At 44.6% G+C, this 21,330-nt stretch overlaps 1 protein-coding gene across 2 annotated transcripts; it reads right to left on the bottom strand.

Annotated features, from left to right (window-relative positions):
* Positions 1-1,764: 1,764 nt before the first annotated feature.
* ADSL (adenylosuccinate lyase) lies at positions 1,765-21,210 on the bottom strand. Of its 2 annotated transcripts, none has more exons than XM_019544976.1 (13): positions 20,983-21,210; positions 13,625-13,828; positions 12,064-12,108; positions 11,477-11,556; positions 9,039-9,210; positions 8,677-8,723; positions 8,130-8,220; positions 6,694-6,763; positions 5,583-5,730; positions 4,894-4,984; positions 3,691-3,780; positions 2,055-2,231; positions 1,765-1,907 (listed from the first exon to the last, which is right to left on the bottom strand). In XM_019544976.1, exons 1-13 carry the CDS (start codon positions 21,142-21,144, stop codon positions 1,821-1,823), a joined length of 1,464 nt encoding a protein of 487 aa, XP_019400521.1. In that variant the 5' UTR covers positions 21,145-21,210; the 3' UTR covers positions 1,765-1,820. The 2 variants fall into 2 exon arrangements, with proteins under 2 accessions (XP_019400521.1, XP_019400523.1); XM_019544978.1 differs by lacking the exon at positions 20,983-21,210 and adding an exon at positions 20,856-20,877.
* Positions 21,211-21,330: the final 120 nt, after the last annotated feature.

Below are 21,330 nucleotides of genomic sequence, written 5' to 3'. Positions count from 1 at the left end.
TCTCACAAAACTTACCCTGTGCTTAATGGGACACTTTTGTTATATTATATTATGAAGTTGGGGAAATCTTTTAACTTTCTATGGCAGGGGGTTTCAATCAGGGGTATGCGTACCCCTGGGGATACTTTGGAAGGCCACAGGGGTACACAGCAGCCGTGTGGAGAAGCTGCCGGGACTTCCAGTTTCACTGTCATGCGGGGGACCCCCCCACTCATTGACTGGGCACTGGGTGACCCTCCCCCTGGCTTGTCAACCAGCCACTGGGGTACTCCCCACTTCTTAACCAGATGCCAGGGGTACTCCACCTAAAAAAGGTTGAAAACCCCAGCTCTGTGGCATCTTGGCCAATAGGCTGTTTCTTAATTAGCTGTTTCCATCTCTTGCACAAGAGGTAGAATTTTTAACACAATCAGATCTCCGAATGAAAAAAAAATCATGCTATGACTGTATGCTTCACAAGATTAAATAGCTAAAGGAAAAGAAGATGCATTTGATGTGCTTGAAGATGGGCATTAAAAATAACAGAGAAATTCTATAGGGCATAGCAGAAATTCACTACTTCATCTGAAATCTGCATGAGAATAGTTGGTTTAGAACTGGTGGCCTTAAAACTACAGATGCTGCAAATGGAAAAGCATGCAGGGTAACACATACCCCAGTCTCCTGAAGTTCTTTTAAATTTATGAGCTTCCTGAATCTCTGCTGTCTCTTCTTTGTAAGGAGAGACTCCTTATCAGAGGACAACGGTTTATACCAGAAGGCAGTACCAGTGGCTGCGTGGTACGAGTTTCTGCCTACCATGTGAGAGATCTGCGTTCAAGTCTCACCTGAGTGAAGTGACAGGGGGAAAAAATTCTGATTTAGGCTAGATATCAGGAGGCGCTACTTCAGTGTCAGGGCAGCTAGGATCTGGAACCAACTTCCAAGAGAAGTGGTGCTGGCTCCTACCCTGGGGGTCTTTAAGAGGAGACTAGATGTACACTGTGCTGGGGTCATTTGACCCCAGTACTCTTTTCTGCCATGGCAGGGGGTCAGACTAGATGATCTACTCAGGTCCCTTCTGACCCTAGAAACTATGAAACTATCCCATAGGTCCCACAGATAACCAGTTATTCTTAACACCACTGCTCACAACCTAAGACAACAGCTCCCAGACCTGGATGTGAAGGACATATTGGTTGGTATCCTTGTTCCCACATTTTTATGCATGACTGTGTACTACAGTTCAATTCTGATGTCTTAATGTAGCCAGAGATCACCCTGTGTAACTTTGAGGACCACAACTATAATGTGAACAACCACGTGCCAGTTTCTCCCTTTACCGTTCCTAACCATGAGACCTAATCCCCACTGTAGGCAGGTGTTGAGTGCATTTAGGCCATGGTGCTCCCAAACTCACTTTTAAGAAAAGCTATCTAAACACAACTTAAACTACATCTGTGCTGAGTGATTCCTGAGGCCAGATGAAGATGGGAACATGAGCAAAGCTGTTTTCTCTGTTACTTTTAAATACTGGTGAGTTCTTGGTGCTTGAAATATACCATGTGAGTTTAGGAAACTGACAGCACATCTGGTTTAGTTATGATCTAACCAGAAGAAAATTGGGAAACCTCCTGCCAGCAATCTTAGTGCACACAGGGGAGAAGAGATGGCTACAGAGTAGACCCAGAGTAAGGAACATGATGGCATGTATGAGATGCGTGGGTGAAAGCCCTGGGTAAGCAGCTTGGGTACGCCCCATGTAAGCAGACAGAGTAAACAGGCTTGGTTCTTTCAGACTTTCATTATCTCGCACACCCATACAACTCCATAATATCAGGCTAAAGTGCCAGCTCTATTTTCACACCCATCTTGCTTTGGTACGGAGTCAGCATTGGATGAACCTCCTCCTTCAGGAACCTTGCCACCTGCTCAAGGAAGAGGAAAAGAAGTTTAGAAAAAGGAATGAGCAGAGATGCATAACATGCCTCTTTTCAGCCATATAGGGGGATGCAATTTAGATCATTTGAGCCATAATGGCCCACAGCATCTTCAGTCTCTTTCCACTATCTCACCTGCTGCGGTGCACGTCCAGTGAAGGATGTGGGGTCCAGGAGGCTCTCCAAGTGTCCCTGGATGGGGCTGAAGTAGGGATCAGCACGGATACGGGCAATAAGGTCATTATCGCCCCCTTCCTGTTTCACAACCGCAGCTGCCTGCTGGGAAAGGACTCGCATCTTCTCATGACAATCCTACAGAGGGAAAATAGCCAGCAAAATGTTACAGATACACACTACAGGCTTACAGTCAACTGGTGCACCGAACAGGGAAAAACATCAGAGACTACAGCACTATGTGAAAGTGAAACAGCTAGAGCTTAGCCTGTATCAGTGGTGCCCAACCTTTTTGCCTGGTGGACCAGATCCAGCTGGTGCTTCTGATCCAGTGCAGGCATGGTGGGCACCATTGGGAGTGGGGAGGTCAGGCCAATCACAACACACCCTGCAGATGAAAGAGGCTTGACTTGGCTCTGTGGGGAGGAAAGGGGGTTTGGCCCAGCCCTGGGGGATTAAGGGCCTGGCCAGACCCCAGTGGGAGGTAAGGGAGCATGGCCCAGCCCCAGTGAGAGGAAAGGGGGCATAGCTTGGCCCTGATCCAGAAGCAGGTGCAGGAGCACACAGAGTGCAGAGAACGGGGTGGACAATTAAAAATCTTTTTTAAAAAGAGCTATGAAAAGATTAGGAAAAATCTGAAAAAGCCAACTCTTTGTACTGCAGGTACCCTAAAATGTTAAAGGAATTAAGTTAAACTTGCTGATCCACTGACAGTTTTGAAGAAAAAGGAGAGGTATCTGAAAGGAAGGGAAAAAAGAGCAAATGTGCTAGTGCTAACTGTACTGCTGGGACATTCTGGAGAATTTAAGTGGGTTAGGATCATAAGCTCCAGTATCTCAGACTTTTCTTAATACCCCATATATGATTACCACACTGCAAATTTAGCTCACTAAGGCAAGTGGAAACCATAAGCAAGAATGAAATTTGACAAGCAACTCAATTACTTCTTCCAAACTGTGGAAAAATACTGGATGAAGGGAATACACACTAATAACATTTGGATTTTATTAGAATAATCAGTAAAGTTCAGAGAGTTAATTCCAGTTGTCTTAGATTTGAGACCTCAACTATACTGGCTAATGGACCATAAACAAAAGTTAATGATAAAAATATGCTATGCTGAATAAGGACACTCACATAGATGGGTGTTCAGTGCAGACTTATTCAGCATTTTCAATGACCCAGCACTGATTCATTCTTTTAATTTATGAGATATTCAGTTCGTCAGATTTCTCATTTGTAGGTGCTCATCTTGCACTCCAAGCGCCTTTATAGCAAACAACAATGACAATTAAAAGAGAACACACTTATCTTATGTATACAGACAGACAGCTCACTATCACAGATGGAAGGATAACCCTCCCAGTGCTTCTAATACAAATATAAGAATTCCGATATTTGCTCCCTGCCTACTGTGTGGGAGAAGAGGATGGTGTTAAAGCAATGATTATAAGGCTACAAGGTTTGAGGTCTGACATACCACTGAATTGGTAGAAGGAAGTTGGAGGGAGTGGGGGAAAGAATCCAAACATCCTCATTCCCCAAAAGGCCAATCCTGGCAGGCAAGAAGCATCAGATTCCTCAGTTGTATACGTACCTGACGATTGCCCCCAGCTTTCACCATAGCCATGATAATATTCTCTGTGGCCATGAAGGGTAGCTCCTGTTGGATCCGTCTCTCAATCACCTGAAAAATACAAAAAAAGAAACAGGTATAACGGAACAGACAAGCAATACATTTAAATCATTTTCTCTTACCCCATAATGCCCTGTAAATCAAAACTTTGAGGGCCAACATGCTTTGAAACCATATTACTACGGTACATGGAATTCCTATTCATATAATTGCCTTCACTTTTTTAATCTTAGTAAAAGACCCATCTCAGGGACGTTGCTCTCTCTTAAAGGTATAACAATATCTCAGGGCAACAAGTAATGACATAAGAATTGCCATTTACTGGGTCAGACCACAGGTCAATCTAGCCCAGCATCCTGTGTCACAAAGTGGCAGAGTGGGTGCTGAAGGGAAACAGAACTGGGTATGACCGGGGGTTTTCCATTATTCCTCTCACTTGCAGCCTCCAGCATTTAAGGTCTAGGAAGTTCTCATGCGGAGGCTGTACCCCCAACTCCCATGCACAATAGCTACTGATGCCCCTTTCCTTCAAGAATTCATCCAATTTATTTTTGAATCTGCCTAAATTGTCAACATCCACAACATCTGGTGGCAATGAGTTCCTCACTTGAATTACATGCCAAGTGAAAAAGAACTTCCTTTTGTTCATTTTCAATTTACTACCTACTAGTTTCATTTTGTGATCCCTAGTTCTTGTATTGTGTGTAAGAGAGAATAAATCCCCTTGAACTTTCTGTTCACCATTTTGTATTTTGTAAACCCTTATCATGTCACCCCCCCAGCATCCCCTTTTAACTGAATAGGTCTAGCCTCTTTAGTTCCTCCTCATACGGAAGCCCCTCCATGCCACTAATTATCTATGTTGCCCTTCTCTGTACCTTCGCTACAAGTCCCATAGGTCAGTCAGACACCTAAGACAGGAAAAAGAAATGTTTTCTTTGATTTGTTTCAAAACCTGTCATCCTAACTTCACCAAGTGCCCTTTTACTTCTGAACTGCAAAGAGAAATGCCATGCCAAGGAATTGGAGGGCAGAACTCAAGGACCCTATGGAACATCCAATAAGAAGCAGGCAGGAACTCTACACTGATCATGAAAGCTGTGTTCTTTTACACGAGTGCAGTGCTAAAAGGAATACAACTCTAAACGTTTTCCCCAGCTTTACCTTGGGATAGACCACAAGTCCCTCGGAGATATTCTGCAGCGTGCTCAGTACGATGTCGGCTGTCAGGAAAGCCTCAGCCAGACACACGCGCCTGTGAAGCAGGTGTAACCAGGGGGCCTGGGTCAGCAAACAAGCAGAATGCAGTCTAACCTCCGTGCTCCTATGCATGCATCTCTAGACAACGTTATTGTAGCATCTTGCCAAAAGCCAGAGCTATTCCTTTAAAGCACTTCTTGATGGTATATGCAACACCTAAGAAAGCTTAAAGCAATGTCTAGGATCTGCAGCTGGGATAAGGCAGACCATTTGCTACTCATGATTATTATACCATTCCCTCCTACTGCTGGCTTCCCTTTTTATAAGATCTTTACCCTGTAAGCTTTCTTCTGAATGTTTCCCAGCTCAAAGGAAACCTCCCAGCAACCTCTGGGCTCTGTTAATTAATAAGGGTGCTTTTCAGCAAAGTGGCAGTTACCAGAATGAGGTTAAGAGCTGATGGTTTGAGTTCTGAATATTTTTCAATAAGTCAAAGAGCTTTTCTGCATAAGAACTTTCATACTGCTGCACTGAGACCACTTACCCCACACTAGCCAACCCCCTAAACCTGTATCTTCCTTGATTTCACTGTTTTTAGGGGCCTCTCTGCCCGCTACTCTTCCCAGGGCTCATGAGAGAGGACACAAACGGACCTGTTTGCACTGTCATCCAAAGTGCGTTCAAACCACTGCACAGAGGCTGTCTGGAGCGGGTTCAGAACTAGGGTCACTAGGTGACGGGCCAAACTGCAGCAACGCTCCGAACGCATTGGGTTCCTCTTGTAAGGCATGGCACTTGAACCTGCATACAAGAGGGCAAAAGAGGGAGAGGAGGATGGAAACAGGGGCGCAGAAGAAATGCACAGATTAGAGATCAAAAGAATCCAGCTCTCCTCAAGAGAACATAATATGTTAACATTTGCATTTCAATCTGAAAACTCAGACTTGGACAAACACTCCCCCGCCACCCCAAGACTGGAATATCAGCACTCAGGGACAGAAAATGTGACCTCAACTTCTAAACCTGCCAAACTAACACATGCATTGGTAATATATAATAAGCCAAACTATTTTAGCACACTGTATTTAGCACAGTCTTTATAAGCTTCTTGTGGCTTGCAGGGTGCAGCAGCACATCTGCTTGAGTGTTTGTCCTTGAAAAAAAAAAATCTGGTTTTCACCAACTGTTTTTTCCTCCAGCAAGCATGACAAAGCCTGAGTGCTCATTTTTAAGCAGCAGAAGACAGAATGACACTGAAAGGCTGAGGTAAATGTAATGGGCAGGGAGGAAATTGCTGACTCAGTCCTACAGCATGAGCTTGGGTAGCTGTACCTTTTCTATGCCATTGTCCACAATTCTGGAATTGTCTCCCCCTCTGCATTGGGTCACTGATATTTTTCTGGGAAAGGCTCCAGCCTGTTTTTACTCTTCCAACTATCAATTAAGTTCAATGGAAGTTGAGTGCTTTGCTACTCAGTCAGGCTCATTTATGCTGAGGTGGGATGCAAACACACTAGGGTCTCTGCTCTGTTAAAACATATCAAAAAGGAACAGAAGAGGTGTTTGCTTTTAGTTAGTCAGTGGGTCTAGAACCCCTAAGGCACAGGCAGATTGGGTAAATCAAACATTACCTAAAAGCATTTCTGCCAGTGACATTAATATTAGTGTTGCTGGGAAGAAAGTGCTGATGAGGAATTGCCAAAATGCACTGGAAAGTAGGTTCAGTGGACCAAGCATCATACACTAACATCTGCTACTTCTTACCAATCTGATCTCTTTCAAAAGGCTCCTCTATCTCCTTGAGATTGGCCAGCAGGCGGATGTCAGTACAGATCTAAGGAAAGCAATAAGACCATATTTACATGTGCACACAGTTGCTGCTGGTGTGCCTGGAGACTTGTGTATATCTATACCCAAACAGTAAACTGAGAAGAAGAATGGACACCCTTAAAAATACCTACTTCAGCACTATGGGTTTAATCTTTCCATGAACGCTAAGGACTTAATCCACACTACAGGCCATATCTGACACCAGAGTAGACAACCAGCAAATTATTGCAGCATCTCCCACATGGCTACAGCATCTCAGAGGAGCAAGGCCTGTTTCCCAAAGGACTGGCACTGAAGATTTCAAATGGATATATAGAGCTCAAGTCAAGAGAATGGGAAGGACAGAACCCATATTTGTCCTACGAAAAGGCAACAGGACTCCAGGTACGGCAAGTGAGAAAAAATGATCAGTGAACACTAATACAACTTTCTAAAGGTACAAAGTGAAATAAGACAGGACAAATGACAATGTGTTATCAGTCAGAAGAATAGCCAGACAATTTAATGCTCATCTTATTAAGCCTTCTCTCAGTGGGAGAAACATGCTGGGTGGGAGAAAATGGTGAGATTTTAGATCTCACATACCACTGGGAAGGGACCAGCTTTAGTATAAGTTAGATTAAAATTTGGACTGGAAACTCCACTGTGAAGATCTCCTAGTAAATTTAATTTACTTGCCTCTGGTAGCACCTACAGACAAGAAATTGGGTCCAGGATCAATCCTACAGCTATGATGTCCTAGACCAGTGGTTTTCAACTTTTATTTGCAGACCTCTAAAAAATTTTGAATGGAGGTGCAGACCCCTTTGGAAATTTCAAATGGAGACACAGACCCCTTTGAATTCTAAGTGCAAGTATTCACATACTTTTGATTGTTCATAGTCATCTTTTGTGGACCCCTTAGAAATAAATTTGCAGACCCCCAGGAGTCTGCAGACCACAGGTTGAAAACCACTGTCCTAGACATGTATCTAAAGGTGAATTAATCTGATAGCAAAGAGACAAAATGAGCCATTAGCTCCAAATGATGTCTCCCAGGAAAAGCATCCTGCATCAGGATCTCCTCCTTTTCCAACCCTCTTTACAGATTTTTTTTTATTTATTCAATTTACATACCGCTTTTCTCAACCACTTTATTAAACATTTGTCCAAATAGGAAGGACTTACAGCACTTCCAAAAATACATCCAAGCTTGGGTTTGGTTGGGCCTCAAAAGGGAGGGAGTTTCAGAGTCGAAGAGCAACTGCTGAGAATGACTTCATATACACTTTCACCATGTGGACATAGTATACTGATACTTGCAGGAGGCTGCTTTTAGCTGACCTTAGGGATTTTCCCTCCCATACAGAATTTGGAGGCAGGGAACTCACCTTATGTATGGATGCCCCCAGACTGGCCAGCACACTTAAGACTTCAATATCCACTTTGCGGCTATATGTCTGACCTGTTACTATATAAGCCCTGGAAATGAAAGAAAGTTGTTTGGATACAAGCACCTGGAATGCAGCAAGACAGAGTGAGAGGAAACACTGCATGGGCACACTGATGCAGAACCTCGTCTTGATGAAACACCATGAAAGGACTGCTTGGTAATTTGCTTGGCCTCCTCACTTTTCATTCATACTTGCTGGAAACAACATGGGTGAGAACAATCTTGATTTCATGCTCCTGTTCTTGGCTCAGCAAACAGGCACAAAGAGGCAGCAGAAGCAGAATAGGAGGTCATGCTCTGACAGGGTGAGGTGGAATTTCCTTCTTAGAGCTACACTATGAAGAAGGGACCAATTGGGTGAAGACGCCCTTGACCCCAAGCAGCACAGAAGTTAGTTAGCTGGCTGGCAGAAGCTGAATCCATGAGAATGGTGGTCATCAACCTCTCATGGGCATCTCAGGTTACTAAGCAAGTATTTTACCTACCGCTTAAATCCTGCCATGGCAGTCACCAGCCTGTCGAGCTCCTCCACCTCAGGGGAAAAACAAACAGGAACCTCAGAATGCAATGACTGAAGAGTGAACTATGCTGGCTAAGGGATCCCGACAACTTCCTTACCCTATGACTCACGAAAGTGTACTGCCAGCACACATCAATTTTGCCCTGAAGCACCCCCTACTATTCCAAATGGGCTTCAACTCCATAGAGTTTTGCCAACGTATCTCCTTAATAAGGATGCAGCATCCAAAACTCATTTGACTCAAGAATCCCCCTCCGACCTGCACAATTTCCCCTCCCCACCATTCCCCTTGCTGGAAATTCTGACCACTGTCAGAAAGTCACTCACTTTCTCATGATTGCCTTCAAAGAGCTGCAGGAAGCTGGCCTGAGTGCCAGTGGTGCCTTTCACCCCACGAAATCGCAAGTCATCCCGTGCACGCTCTAGGTTCTGCAGGTCCATGCACAGGTCCTGGATCCACAGGCAGCAGCGCTTTCCCACTGTGGTGAGCTGGGCAGGCCTGGGAGCAACCAGGGCAGAATGTAACTGATAACCAGCACAACAACTCCACAAAGACTATGCAAGAAGGAAAGTGCTTGGATACAGTGTGCCATCATGACTCTGCTACCCTCTTTCCTCTCAGATTCTTCTGCTCAGTCCCATTTGTGGGGAAGAGCCAAATATACATATATTAAGTGACACCCAGATCTACAGGAATTCTTAGGTAAAGATACCAAGGAAGAATTCAGCACAGTAAGAAAATGTATGTATTAATTAACAGGTTTCATCTGAGTAAGAAATAATTAATGATGGATATTAGGAAGCATTTCCCAGCTATGCAAGCTATTAGAGTTACTTGAGGAAAATGGTAGGAACCCCGCTGCATGGGACATTTAAAACTGGACAGGGCAGAGTTCTGAAGAACACATGTGGAAAAGGCCTCATAGGTGGAGGAGAGCTGACAACATGCGACTGAAAAGGCTCCCCCAAGTCTCTAGTTTTCATGATTGTCTCCATGAGGCTTAAATCCACAAATTTGATCTATTTTTAAAAGCTATTGTATTGGAGGCATCTCTCTCTCCACTGGTCCAGTAAATTATAGGAACATTTAAGCAACAATTTCTGTAAGATTTAAATAAAAGGATAAGTGCTCCCCCTGCTGGATCCTTAAGAAAAGTTCAATGGGTATCCTTGGGACCATGCTGATAACACTATAGAATATAAATGGAGAAAAACTTAATGCTGACATTCAAGGACACAAAGGACATGTAGACTATTGCACCCTCAGCCAGGTAGCTCACTGGGCTATTGGGTAAATGTTTTAATCCAGGAGCATTCGGATACACAAATTAGAGAGTGAGATTGATTAACCTAATTAAATGTTCTTTTTTTTTTAAATTTATAAAATTAGTATCTCAGCCTCTGGGCACAGAGTTTTCAGAAATAATCCTTATTTTATTAATCAGTGTTAAAATTAAGATTTCTACCAGCAAATCAGCCAAATATTTGATTCTTCAGCCATGCTCTTGCCTGGGAAAAAACTACAGACCTCCCATTATAGTGGGAAAATTATCAAATATGTCAAAATCAACACAAATCACTTGGGATGAGATTACTTTTCCTATCTAAGGCATTTCCTCAGCACCCACGTTTCCCGTGTAGCAGGAAAGGCTACACAACTTCTAGTGATTCTCTGATGAGCCATAACTTGGGGAAAGGTAGACCCAGAATTTGAGCCCTGTGGACTGGCCTATTTTTTCTCCATCTGCACTTACCACTTAAGATTTGATATCTCTCCATTTCAGAGGCAATTTCCAGTACAACCAAGACATCTGATCTGGCATGAAATGTCCCAGCTTCCTTAATTTTCCACTATTCTTCACCACCAGGAGTGAAGAAATAGGGTTTACCTCAAAGAAACCTTTCTGGTAGCCATGCCATAAGATAAGGTCCATACCCTCCCCTTCCCCATACCCAGCTGTTGCTCTATTTCTATTTCCTGCCCAATCTGTTCCCTGCTTCCTCCCCAATCTGCTGTTATAGTGTGAAACCCTGAATGCAAATAATTGCTCTCCCTCACAGCAGCATCAGATTAACCCTTCTCCCCAGGCACCTCCTTGACCAGGCCTCTGACCAAATCCTTCCTCAAGACAAGGTGAAATGGTCATTTAAAAACAGTCCAGCATCCTGCATGACACTGTCCAATACCAAGAGTACTGCACAACACGTATGAGCCTCCCATGACACAAAACTGTGATCCTTTAACACGGGGTGGGGGGGCGCAGAATTCCTAGGGATTTTTAGTAACAATCTGTCTGTACCCTAGAACATGAATACTGGCAAGTCTTGTAATGATCGCTGCAGACACTAACAGCAATATTTTTTGAGCTTCTGCTGAAGCCAGTTGAACTGACAGACAGGAAAAAAAATGTTGCTGAAAACATGACTAGAATTTTATGTCTAAGTAGAGGCATAGTGCAAGCCTTGCCTTCAGGTACAGTGTGGAACATGAGTTCGTACTGCTGACATTTGCAGTTAAATGGTTCTTAGCAGATTCAAGGGGAGCAATCACTGGCTGCTGTAGTTTCCCAAGGTAAATGGAGATTTACACATCTGTTCCTTTTTAAAAATCTCTCTACACCGCAGGTCAACAGTATCTAAAAGTAGCGGGCATCACATATTAGACACAGAAGAAAAGAAGGGAAAGAGACTGAAGTGGCAGTAATAGAATAACCCAGCCTAAGAGTAACCCATGCGAGTAAAGCAGAAGCTCTTGGGCTACTTACTGGTAGTGAGTGAAGCCCAACGTAGGCAAGTTGGCATACTTCTCAGCAAAGTCGGCTAGCCGGCTGATCACCCTGGCAAGCTGACGAACGTGGGAGAAGGTAGAGAAAAAGGTAGCGTAAAAAAAATAATTGCAGTGTAGACAGAAGTTAAAAGGCAACTTGGAGTTCTTTTGGTACAAAAGCTGGCATGCTTGAGCATAATAAGAATGGAGGGAGAGAAAAAGCCTGTAATTCTTTATTTGATCCCTTAAGTTTTGCTTTCTAAAAGAAATGGCAACTACAAACAGATTACATTGATGGTCAACACAAACTGGCTCCTATATCCAGGAGTAGGGTGGTGGTTCAATCAAATAGCATTAGCTTTTCAAGGCAGTAAAGGTTGGAACAAAATGCCCTCATACAACCCTTTTAGGGGCCTTAAGGAAGGCTGGTTTAGAAAGAGAATATTCACTTTTTACTGAGTGCCCAGAAAATCCCAGAGACACCCTGCGTCTCCACCCAGAGGAAGATCATGGTTCATGTCATCTGCTCAAAAGTCATCAGTAGTGCCAACTCCCAGGAGGCTGTACACATGATTTTTCTCTCACCTTGGGTAGCAGCAGATTGAAGCCATCGCGTAGAACAATCAGGTCCTGAAAGGAGTAAGAAAATGACGTTCAGGTTTGACTTTCCTAGGCATCCGCTATCTCATTCCCCATTCTGCTTTGAAAGCAAAGTAGATTCCTGCCTCTCTCAGAACACACAGCAGACACAGACAACTGAATAGCTCCCCCTACCCTCAAAATGAGTCTTCTAAGAGAGCTAATAGTCACTCAAATTCACACACTTCTGAACTAAAACACTGCCGAAGGAACTTCTTTAAGAGAAGGAGGGTGTGATTTTTGTCCAGAAGCATAAGGCTGTCACTTCCCTGTGAACCAGAGAGAGTCTGGCAAAGCCATATGAGACCTGTTCCTACTTACAAGGTCATTATTCATTTTTATAGCACTCAAAGGGTTTAGGAAAATAAGAACACTACACCCTAGCATTCCCACATAAAGTTCAGGCACTATTTGCTAGAGCAGTGGTCTCCAAAATTTTTCGATCGCGCACCCCATCAGTAAAAAAATTTTGAGCATGCACCCCCAATATATGCATATTTACATAAATATAAATAGAAGTTCTAATATTCTCTTCTCGCACCCCAATGGATCATCTTGCGCACCCCACTTTGGAGACCACTGTGCTAGAGGACTGGTTAAAATCTGCACTTCAGAAAGAAGATCACTTTTCACATCTCTGTTTTCCTTCCTCAGGGAGGAAATATGTACAGCTGGGTTGATATAACATGAAAAAAAGCAGGTACTAGGTACCCTAGAGACCAGACAAAGGACAGATTTGTCACAGGAGAAAGGAAGAAGTGTACTATGGCTCCTATGACTTTAAAGAGGGCTAGCCCCAAAACAGTTTGTAGAGGTTGAAACTGAATAACAGAAAGTAAAATTTTTAATATAAAACTCTCATCCATTCTATTGACCAGTGACCAATCTTTTCCCTTACTGAATCAATTCCAGACCTTCCACACAAAAACTGAAAGCTCATAAATGTGCATGTCAAAAGTAGCCTTGATTTCTCAAGTCACTGAAATACGGAACATCTGGCACAACCCACATGTCATGTGGATTTTTATTTCATGCAGCTCATATGATTGTACATTTTCTAAATTTAAAGTAACGGACAACATACAAGAAGTTTTTAATAAGTTCAAGTTAAGGATAGATCTTACTGTCAAAAGGAGGGCAGCAGTGCACTCTGTATACTGGGGAGCCAGAGACCTAGGGCCACATCTGCACAGCTGCCCTATCAATACTAGGTCTACTGCTGAGGAAGTTAGCCCATCTACTAACTCCTCCAGTGGGACTCTGGAGACTGCCAATTAGGCAGTGCAAATGGCCATACCCAGACTCTGTGAAGACATGGCCCAGGACACCAGTTAGCATGATTTAGAACAATCACTGGGGGAATCGAGGTATGAGGTGTTACCTCCAAAAAAAAAACTAAATATTTCCCAAAGTTCTACTGGAGATTTAAAAAAAGATCTGATTACAGAAATAAATTAAAATGATCACATCTACAATTGCTGGGTGCAGAAAGCAAGAACTGTTATACCGTGTTGTCCCCCACATAACAGGAAGTGGCTCCAAGGTGAATGATGCCTGAAGCTTTGGGACAGCAGTGTGCAAAGGTGTGCACATGGGCCATCACATCATGACGCAGTTTTTTCTCCTCCTCTGCTGCCATCTTGAAGTCAATGTTGTCCAGGTTGGCTTCCATCTCTTGGATTTGCTCATCAGTGATAGGCAGCCCCAGTGACTACAAGAAATTAAATATCTGACCTTAAGTGACCAAATCAGAGCAATACAAAAGAAATGTGTTTAATTTGCACCATTTAAAACATTTTTACAGGAATGGAAATTTGATGCACTTGTTAGTAAAAGGTCACATAAGGGGACTATAGTAGCAAATGATTTAATTCAGGGATTCTCCAGCTTTTTGTGGCTGGCCTACACATCTGGGAACTACTTGCTGGACATTGTCTTCCAAGTATGATCACATTATCCCTCTGACAACTAAAGCAGCTGCTTGCATGGAAAAAAGCTATCAAAAAGTGTATTTTTAGCTTCTTTTAATGCAGTTTAATGGCTCGGAAGGAGGAGAACTACTACCAAGTGACCTGCTAGTTCCCCCACACAAAAATTAGAGCTCTGCACTACATTAGTTATCTATGGAATATATTTTAGGAGCCTTTACTTTATCCAAGTTCCAAACCCTCTATTTACAGCTTTACCTAAAATTTTCCTTTGCACACCTCACCTCCACCCAAAAACTGAAATGTTTTGGAATTTGGGACAAATTAGTTCAGTCCTGAGCTTAGGCAAATGAGTCAACCAGCACAGAGTTTCTGCTTTGCAAAAAGAAAACTACTGAGCTTTCATTCACCTAAATTACATACCAAGCAATTGCAGTAGGTGACTTCACACTGAGTAGACCACTAGGCCTTCATAAGGAACAAACATTAGGGCTGTACTTGGAGGAGGGTGGGGTGGGAAAACTAGCAGTAATACTTTAGAGGGATACAGACTTAAAATTACTATCTAAACATTTTTACCTATTATTATTACTTGCACCTTAGACCACTATAGTTTAAAAGCTATTACAGAAAAAATAATGCTGTATTCCTTGGTGTGTTTTCTTCATCCCTTTGACAGCATTTTTTATTCAGCATTAACTGAATAACAAAGCAGTTAAATGCCCATGTTGCTTAGAAAAAATAAAATAGAAAAACATGAAAACCACAAAAATGATCAGGACTCAACAAGGCTACTTGGGAAGTTAACAACATTCCTTAAAATGAAACTTTTACATTTCATGAAATATTTGCCCATGTGCAAAAATAACCAAATATTGCTTTCAGGTACATCTCCTATAGTGTGATATCCTTAATAACATGCTGCTTATTTTTTGTCAACACAATTATGTAGTTTGGGACTGTCTGAGTGGCAGCCCACAGGGGGTTAACATGCAGCCCCTGGGCTCCCACCCAGGGGGCAGAGCACCATGGTGCTGTGCAATACAGCTTAAGGTAAGTCAGGGTGCCGCACAAAGGAGTGTACGCCCTTGTGCAAGGTGCAATAGGATGCAGGGTGCCTGCCCACATGCATGCAGGACATGCAGCCTGGAGGCCCCATGACCCCTGCTAGTGCTGCCCCCATGGTGAGAGGCCCCTCCTGGTACAGCCTATGGAGCACACAGCCCCCAACCTCTTTGGACAGCCCTGATATAGTCTTGTACAATTCCAAACTTGTGCAAATTATCCAGGTCAAGAAAATGTCTTCCCTGATTTAGCAGTGCTTCGATTCTAGGCAGGATATTCAAGGCTAAGGTTTCGAGACCAACAATAATTCAGTTCCCCCGGTCATATACTGTAACTTGATTTCAGTGTTTTTCAACCTTTCCAATCTGTGACTAATGCCACATCTGCAATTACTTGATGGGACATCCCTATGATTTGCCTAGATCCCAGGGCCTTTTGAAGGAACAAACAACACTGGCCCTGCAGTAACAGCAGGATCTCACATTTGGCTTTGGATTAGGCAGGGTTGTTGAGAGAAGCTGAGGGTACTAGGTTACACTTTTGTGGATGTATATTTTACTTTGGATGAAGTAGAGGGAAGAAAGGGTTGTGATGGGTTGCAGCCACAGGGTAGAGATGGATCTGTGGCTGGGCAGCAGCTGAAGCAGAGAGGGGAAGGAAAAAGGAACTACTTCTCTTTTTCAGTGCCTCCTGCTGGCTCTTGCTCTATAGATTTTGTTAAACATTTGCATTTTGCAAACCATGGCATAAAGCAGAGGGTATGAAACCTTGCCACCCCCCATTTAAATCATGCATCATGGATTGGGAAACATCACACTGTTAATTTTCTACCCTGTTATACGCAATACCTTACTTGCAAAATTGACAGCCACAACTTGGCTGTAGAAGCCTTATGTATTTAATCAACCAATCTATCAATCAAAATTCTCATGATTAGCATGGCACTAATGTAAAATTTTTCATGCAAATATTTGTTTTTAAATCCTAATAATCCCTACCAATCAGTCAGACTGCTTCAGAGGTATATAGCATGTTAAAACCTAGTTCATTCCAAGGCAAGTAGTGAAGCCTTTTGAACGTGTAGGACTCAGAGAAGAAGAAAGCAGGTGAGACAGAAGGAGCCTATCAGCTAATATGCCTTAAAAAAGGATAACCAAAACTAGCATGCTTCAGGAAGCAAAAGCCTCGAATGCCCAGACCAAAATGATGAAGGCACTTTGGCCATCTCCAAGACAATACCTCATAACACGACAGTGCAGGGCACAGATAATTCTATGGGACAATGTGAAACTGGGATAACAAGCCGGTATTCAAGAGCTTGGTTTACTCTAATGGGAAACGTGTACGTGACAGGTAGGATACCTAGAACAGTTAAGAGCCAAGTCATTTTTGTTCACAAGTACCCAGCCCACCCTGCAAACTTAGTCAAGGCACCAAAGCAGTGGCAATCCCACAGGTAGGAGAGAATCAAACTTGTGGAAAAGGGATAGATTCCTAGTGAAAAGCACATCAGATAAAGGGGAGCCAAGTTAAACATTGATGTTGCACATCCACATACATCATATATGATAACTCTCTCTCCCCTACAGCTGGGGTCATGGGAGATGAAAAGGGAAGAGGATGACAGCATAACTGAAATGCCTCAAACTAGTGCATCTAATAAAACTAGAAAGACAGGTCAGATGTCCAAAACTCCAGTGCCATGATCCACCTAGCCCTTATTTTCTATTTGTAGATATCTCCTTCCTCCAAAGTTTGTCTGCATCTCTCATGTAATACTGCAAGAAACTATGATTGAGTGCAGTCCTGGACACATTTGCTCCTAAAGGGCATAGAAGCATTAGTGACAGGCAGCCAGAATAATCAGTCTGTCTCATGATGAGTGAAAAGATGGACACAGTTCAACTGGGGAGTAGAACAAGACAAAAGTACCAAGAACACAGAATGGCATTGGGAAGGCAGGTCAGGTGCTTCTTTCAACCCTTTCACTCGATGCAAGAGCAAGGAACATTCAATGACACTGAAACAGAGAGAATTCAAAACTGATCAAAGGAAATCCTTTCCTATAATGCAAAGGTTTCCATTTGCAATATAATATTTAGGTCAAGAGCTTAGCAGGATTCAAACCAGGATAGACATTTAGAGAGGCCTTGATCTGAGGCACCACCATTATACAATACATCTTTAATGCATCGTTCATTAAATATGTTTTGAAAAGGATATAAACCCTCTTGCTCAGGTCATATGGCAATTTGTAATCACGATGGGTTTAATGAAAAGTTCCCTGAAGTCAGATTACTTAGAGGTGCACCAATACATCAGTCCATATTGTATCAGCACCAATAAAAGGGGGCAGATCGAGGCCGCCACAGAGAGGGAGGGAGTGTGGCAGGGGCTGGGGCAGGACGGGGCACAGGGGAGTCATGGGCAGCTCATCTGAGAGGTGTGAGGGAATGAGAAGAGGGGGCAGCAGCTCCTGGCTGCTGTGTGCACCCCTGGGGAGGCATGGGGGGCACATATGCCCCGCATTTGTGTGTGGGGCAAAGGCAGGTAGCCCACCCTGGAGTGCCCCCTCCCAGCACCACTGCTGCCCCAAGCACAGCCCTGGCCCAGCCCTGCCCACCAGGAAGAAGCCGGAGCAGACCTGGCCCCGAGCCTGCAGTGTGCCCTCATTCCATGCACAAATCTGGGGGGCACATGCCCCCCATAGGGGAGGTGCAGCAGTACGAGCCACACCCCACACTCACCACGCCTCCCATGGCTCTGTCCTGTGCCCCACCCCAACTGGGCAGTGCCTGCCCATCCCACTCCCGCCCTCACCATGTGAGCCTCAATCTACACCCCTCCTGCCCCTCCCCCCCCCACAGACTTATCCACTGGATGCTGCTCCCCAAGCTGCTGGGCTGCATATTGACTACTGGATCAGTATCAGCTCATATGGCTGGTTAATAATCAGCCATTTAGACCGGCAAAAAATTTTAATCGGGGCACTCCTATAAGTTACCACAACTACTGCTGGCTTACTTATTCTTTCCCTTATGAAGTCACTGGTATTGTTCACTGTGAGATCCGTAATACTGACATGATGGACTTCTGGTCTGAGCTGGTACAGCAATTCATGTAATTGGTGACTTACTGCCAAATTTCTTCCAAGGGAAGGGCTGACATTAATGCCTTTCACTAATGTCTAGCACTAACTTTCACAAAACCAAAAGCTTTAGTACTAGGAAGATAGAGCCAAGGATCTCTTAATTTCCTGCATCTAAGTTATAAAACTGGCTAAGGCTTCTGATTCAGAAATAGCTTGAAACAAGCAGGGAACAAGTAATGGGGGGGAACAGTCCCAACACTCCTTCCTCCCATAATCTGTTTCCTGTTCAGGACCTCACTGTATTTCATGACAGAAGTCAAGGAAAGCTGGTTGTAGTTGTGTCTAACCACTTGTGACTGAACACTGACAGAGCTAACAGGTGCTGAGTGAGAGCGATTCCCCCACCTATTCCAGACAGGGCTAATATCAGAGGGCTGTAATTCCTCAGGAATGTGAGCATACAGATAAAAATAAGCTTCCTTTTTCTCAGTGGGGTCAGAGAACTCAAGATGTCATGAAGGCAGGGGGCCTTTACTCTCCAGAAGCAGTTTAGGCTGAGGACAGGGGCAAACAGGAGGAGAGAAATTCCTAAGTCCAGGTTTGGTAGTCAGACGGGCTGGAGATTTCATCTCGACTCAGTCACCATCTTGCTATCCAGTCTTGGGCAAATCATTTTAACCTATTTTATTCTCCAGCAGTGAATATGGTGATAGTTACCTACCGCAGAGAGGGGATGTGGGAATTAGTATTTGTACTGTCTTGAAAATATAAAGCTCTACACAGGTGCAAAATATCCTAAAATTCTGGAGTTTGTTTAGTCTCAGCTGCAAAAATTCGTACCTTGCAGGCAGGGTTCATATAGTAATAACAGACTAGAGCATAGGTATACTTCAACACTTGTTACACTGATTGATCTCTTATGCCTGTTATCAATGTTAACAACACCCAGTTGGCACTTCAGGCTAAAAAAAGTTCACTAAACACACCTATATAACTGCACTATTTCACATGTGGTGTCAGCACCCTCTCAGTGGCTGAGGCAGCAACAAACAGTGGCACAATACCATGAGCCATGAAGGATGTGGTGATGACCCCCTTCCCCTGCCCCCACATTGCTTCTTCATTCTCCTGTACAGTGTTAATCTATTCTGCAGTTGGACAATCACTATAACCATGCATGGTAAGGACAGCCATAGGGGTCAAGTGTTATCTTGACACGCTATGGAAAACTGTGTGCGGCAATGAGTTGTCAGCTAGCAATACAAATGTGTCAAGGCTCTTTGCAAATCTGTTCAGCGTATTCTGTCCTTTTCAGTCACTTCACCCGATAGCTGCTTGAAGATTTATTGCACATTTTCCCCTCTGTTTCCAGTGTCTAACTTCTTGGACTGACAGGAAGAGATCCCCAACGTCTTAGATTGATAGCAGGTTCTTTCAGTTTTACTGAACTGCTCTGTGTCCACGCGCATGTGTTTGTAGATGTGAGAAAGGTGCAGCAAGCATTTCTGTGATTAGCATCCTGTTCATTTTGACCCAAATTAGTTAAGTCCCAGAGATATGGACTACACAGGTATGAGGGGCTGAGGGTTGCCAAAAGCTGCCTTTAGCACAGGTTTCCAACAAACTGAGGACTCTGAACATCAGAATATTTTAGGTCAGGCACATCAATTGTTAGGGCCCCACTACCGGGGGCATTACTGTTTGGTCAGATGATAAAACTCCTTCTTCATCCCAGAAAAACTGTTTACTTTAGCATTACGAAACATTTCATAGGGGAGTGGAAAGTACAGAGGGCAAGGATGTGACCAAAAGTCTGCCTGGCAGCAGTCAATACCTCCTTTTGCTGAAGAAGCAACAGGACTCATTAGAGAACCAGAAAAAAACTGTCTAAAATTGTGCCTGTGCCTTTTTTTTTTTTAAATACTTCTTTATAGGCATGGAATAGTATAACAGAGTTTTAAACACCTTTAAAGTGCTAAAACAAAACAAAATGTGTGGGTAGATAGTGCTGCAGCACTGTGTGCTATGAACCAGCCTGGATGAAGCAGGGCTGACTCTGAAGTGCTTCGCAGTGACACTGCCCTGCAGCTAAAGACAGTTGCATATTTGTAGGTTACCAACATGCTACAAATGACAAAGTGCTTAAAAACTTCAAATCCTGAGTCTGAAGCGCTTTAAACAAGCCTCTGTCCACAAGCAAAAAAGTCCCCAAAGGTGGCAGTTTCTCAGGTCACTATTTTTGTTGTGCTTGCTATTGTCCCACCAGCGGTGTCCACACTGGCCTATTTGGCTTGGGCTGCAGACCATAGGGGAAGCACCAGTGACCTCACCCTGCTACAGAAGGAGCAAAGATGGTGCCGGGTATGGAGAAGAGAGCTGGCCGTGCTGGCTGGCATAGGGTACGGGCTCCCTTAGCGACTAACAGTGTCAGCTGCTAGCCTCAAGCCATGAACCAGAGCAGAGGCCTCAACCACACAAAAGCGAACGTGGGTTGGTCTCCTGCCCTGGATCTGCAGAGCTCCCAGACCCTTCGTGACAGATGGGCAGAACCCCTCTGCTCCAGTGTCTGCCTGGAGAACATGGCACGCATGGCGGCACAGTGTGCACATGGCATGGTCCCAGGCCGCGCTGGCACAGGCAGAGCCCGGGCACCCCTGAGGGGGCGGGGTTCGTTCCAGGCTCCCGCGCTGCAGCCACCACCACTCAGCGACAAGCTTCACCCTCCGGGCCCGGGCGCACCTGATGGGCGGGGGGGAGGGGGGCGGGGAGAGGCCTCGGTACCTTTTCGGCCTGGGCCAGGTAGAGCCAGAGCCGCCGCCAGGTGCCGAACTTCTTCCTCTCGCTGAAATTGAAGCCCATCTCGGGGCTGGCGTAGCGTGACACCAGCGGGGAGTGGTAGCACGCGAAGGCGTCCGCCTCGCCGGGACGCCCTGCTGCCGCCATGGTGCAGCCGCAGCCCAGTAGGCTGCGCACGCCACTGGCGGGCGGCACGGCAGGCGGCTAGGTCTTCCCTGCCCACTGTCGTAAAGCACTGGGGGGGGGCGCCCCGCCCCGAGCGCGGAATCCGGCAGGAGGGTGGGGCGAAGCGGGTGGGCGCCGGGCTGCAGCGCCTTCTGCTGGCGGGAGGCC

The sequence above is a fragment of the Crocodylus porosus genome, unplaced genomic scaffold, assembly GCF_001723895.1.
Source record: "Crocodylus porosus isolate Cpor-Errol unplaced genomic scaffold, CroPor_comp1, whole genome shotgun sequence".
NCBI classification, from domain to species: Eukaryota; Metazoa; Chordata; order Crocodylia; family Crocodylidae; genus Crocodylus; species Crocodylus porosus.
Note: the sequence above shows the minus strand (reverse complement) of the source record. Positions and strands in the feature narration are given on the sequence as shown.

Coding starts and splice junctions, on each gene's coding strand:
- ADSL (XM_019544976.1), bottom strand. CDS start 21,144: ATGGCGGCAGCAGGGCGTCCCGGCGAGGCGGACGCCTTCGCGTGCTAC. Junction 13,829..20,982: donor ACCTGGCCCAGGCCGAAAAG/GTACCGAGGCCT, acceptor AATTTCTTGTAG/TCACTGGGGCTGCCTATCAC. Junction 8,221..8,676: donor GCCATGGCAGGATTTAAGCG/GTAGGTAAAATA, acceptor TTTCATTTCCAG/GGCTTATATAGTAACAGGTC.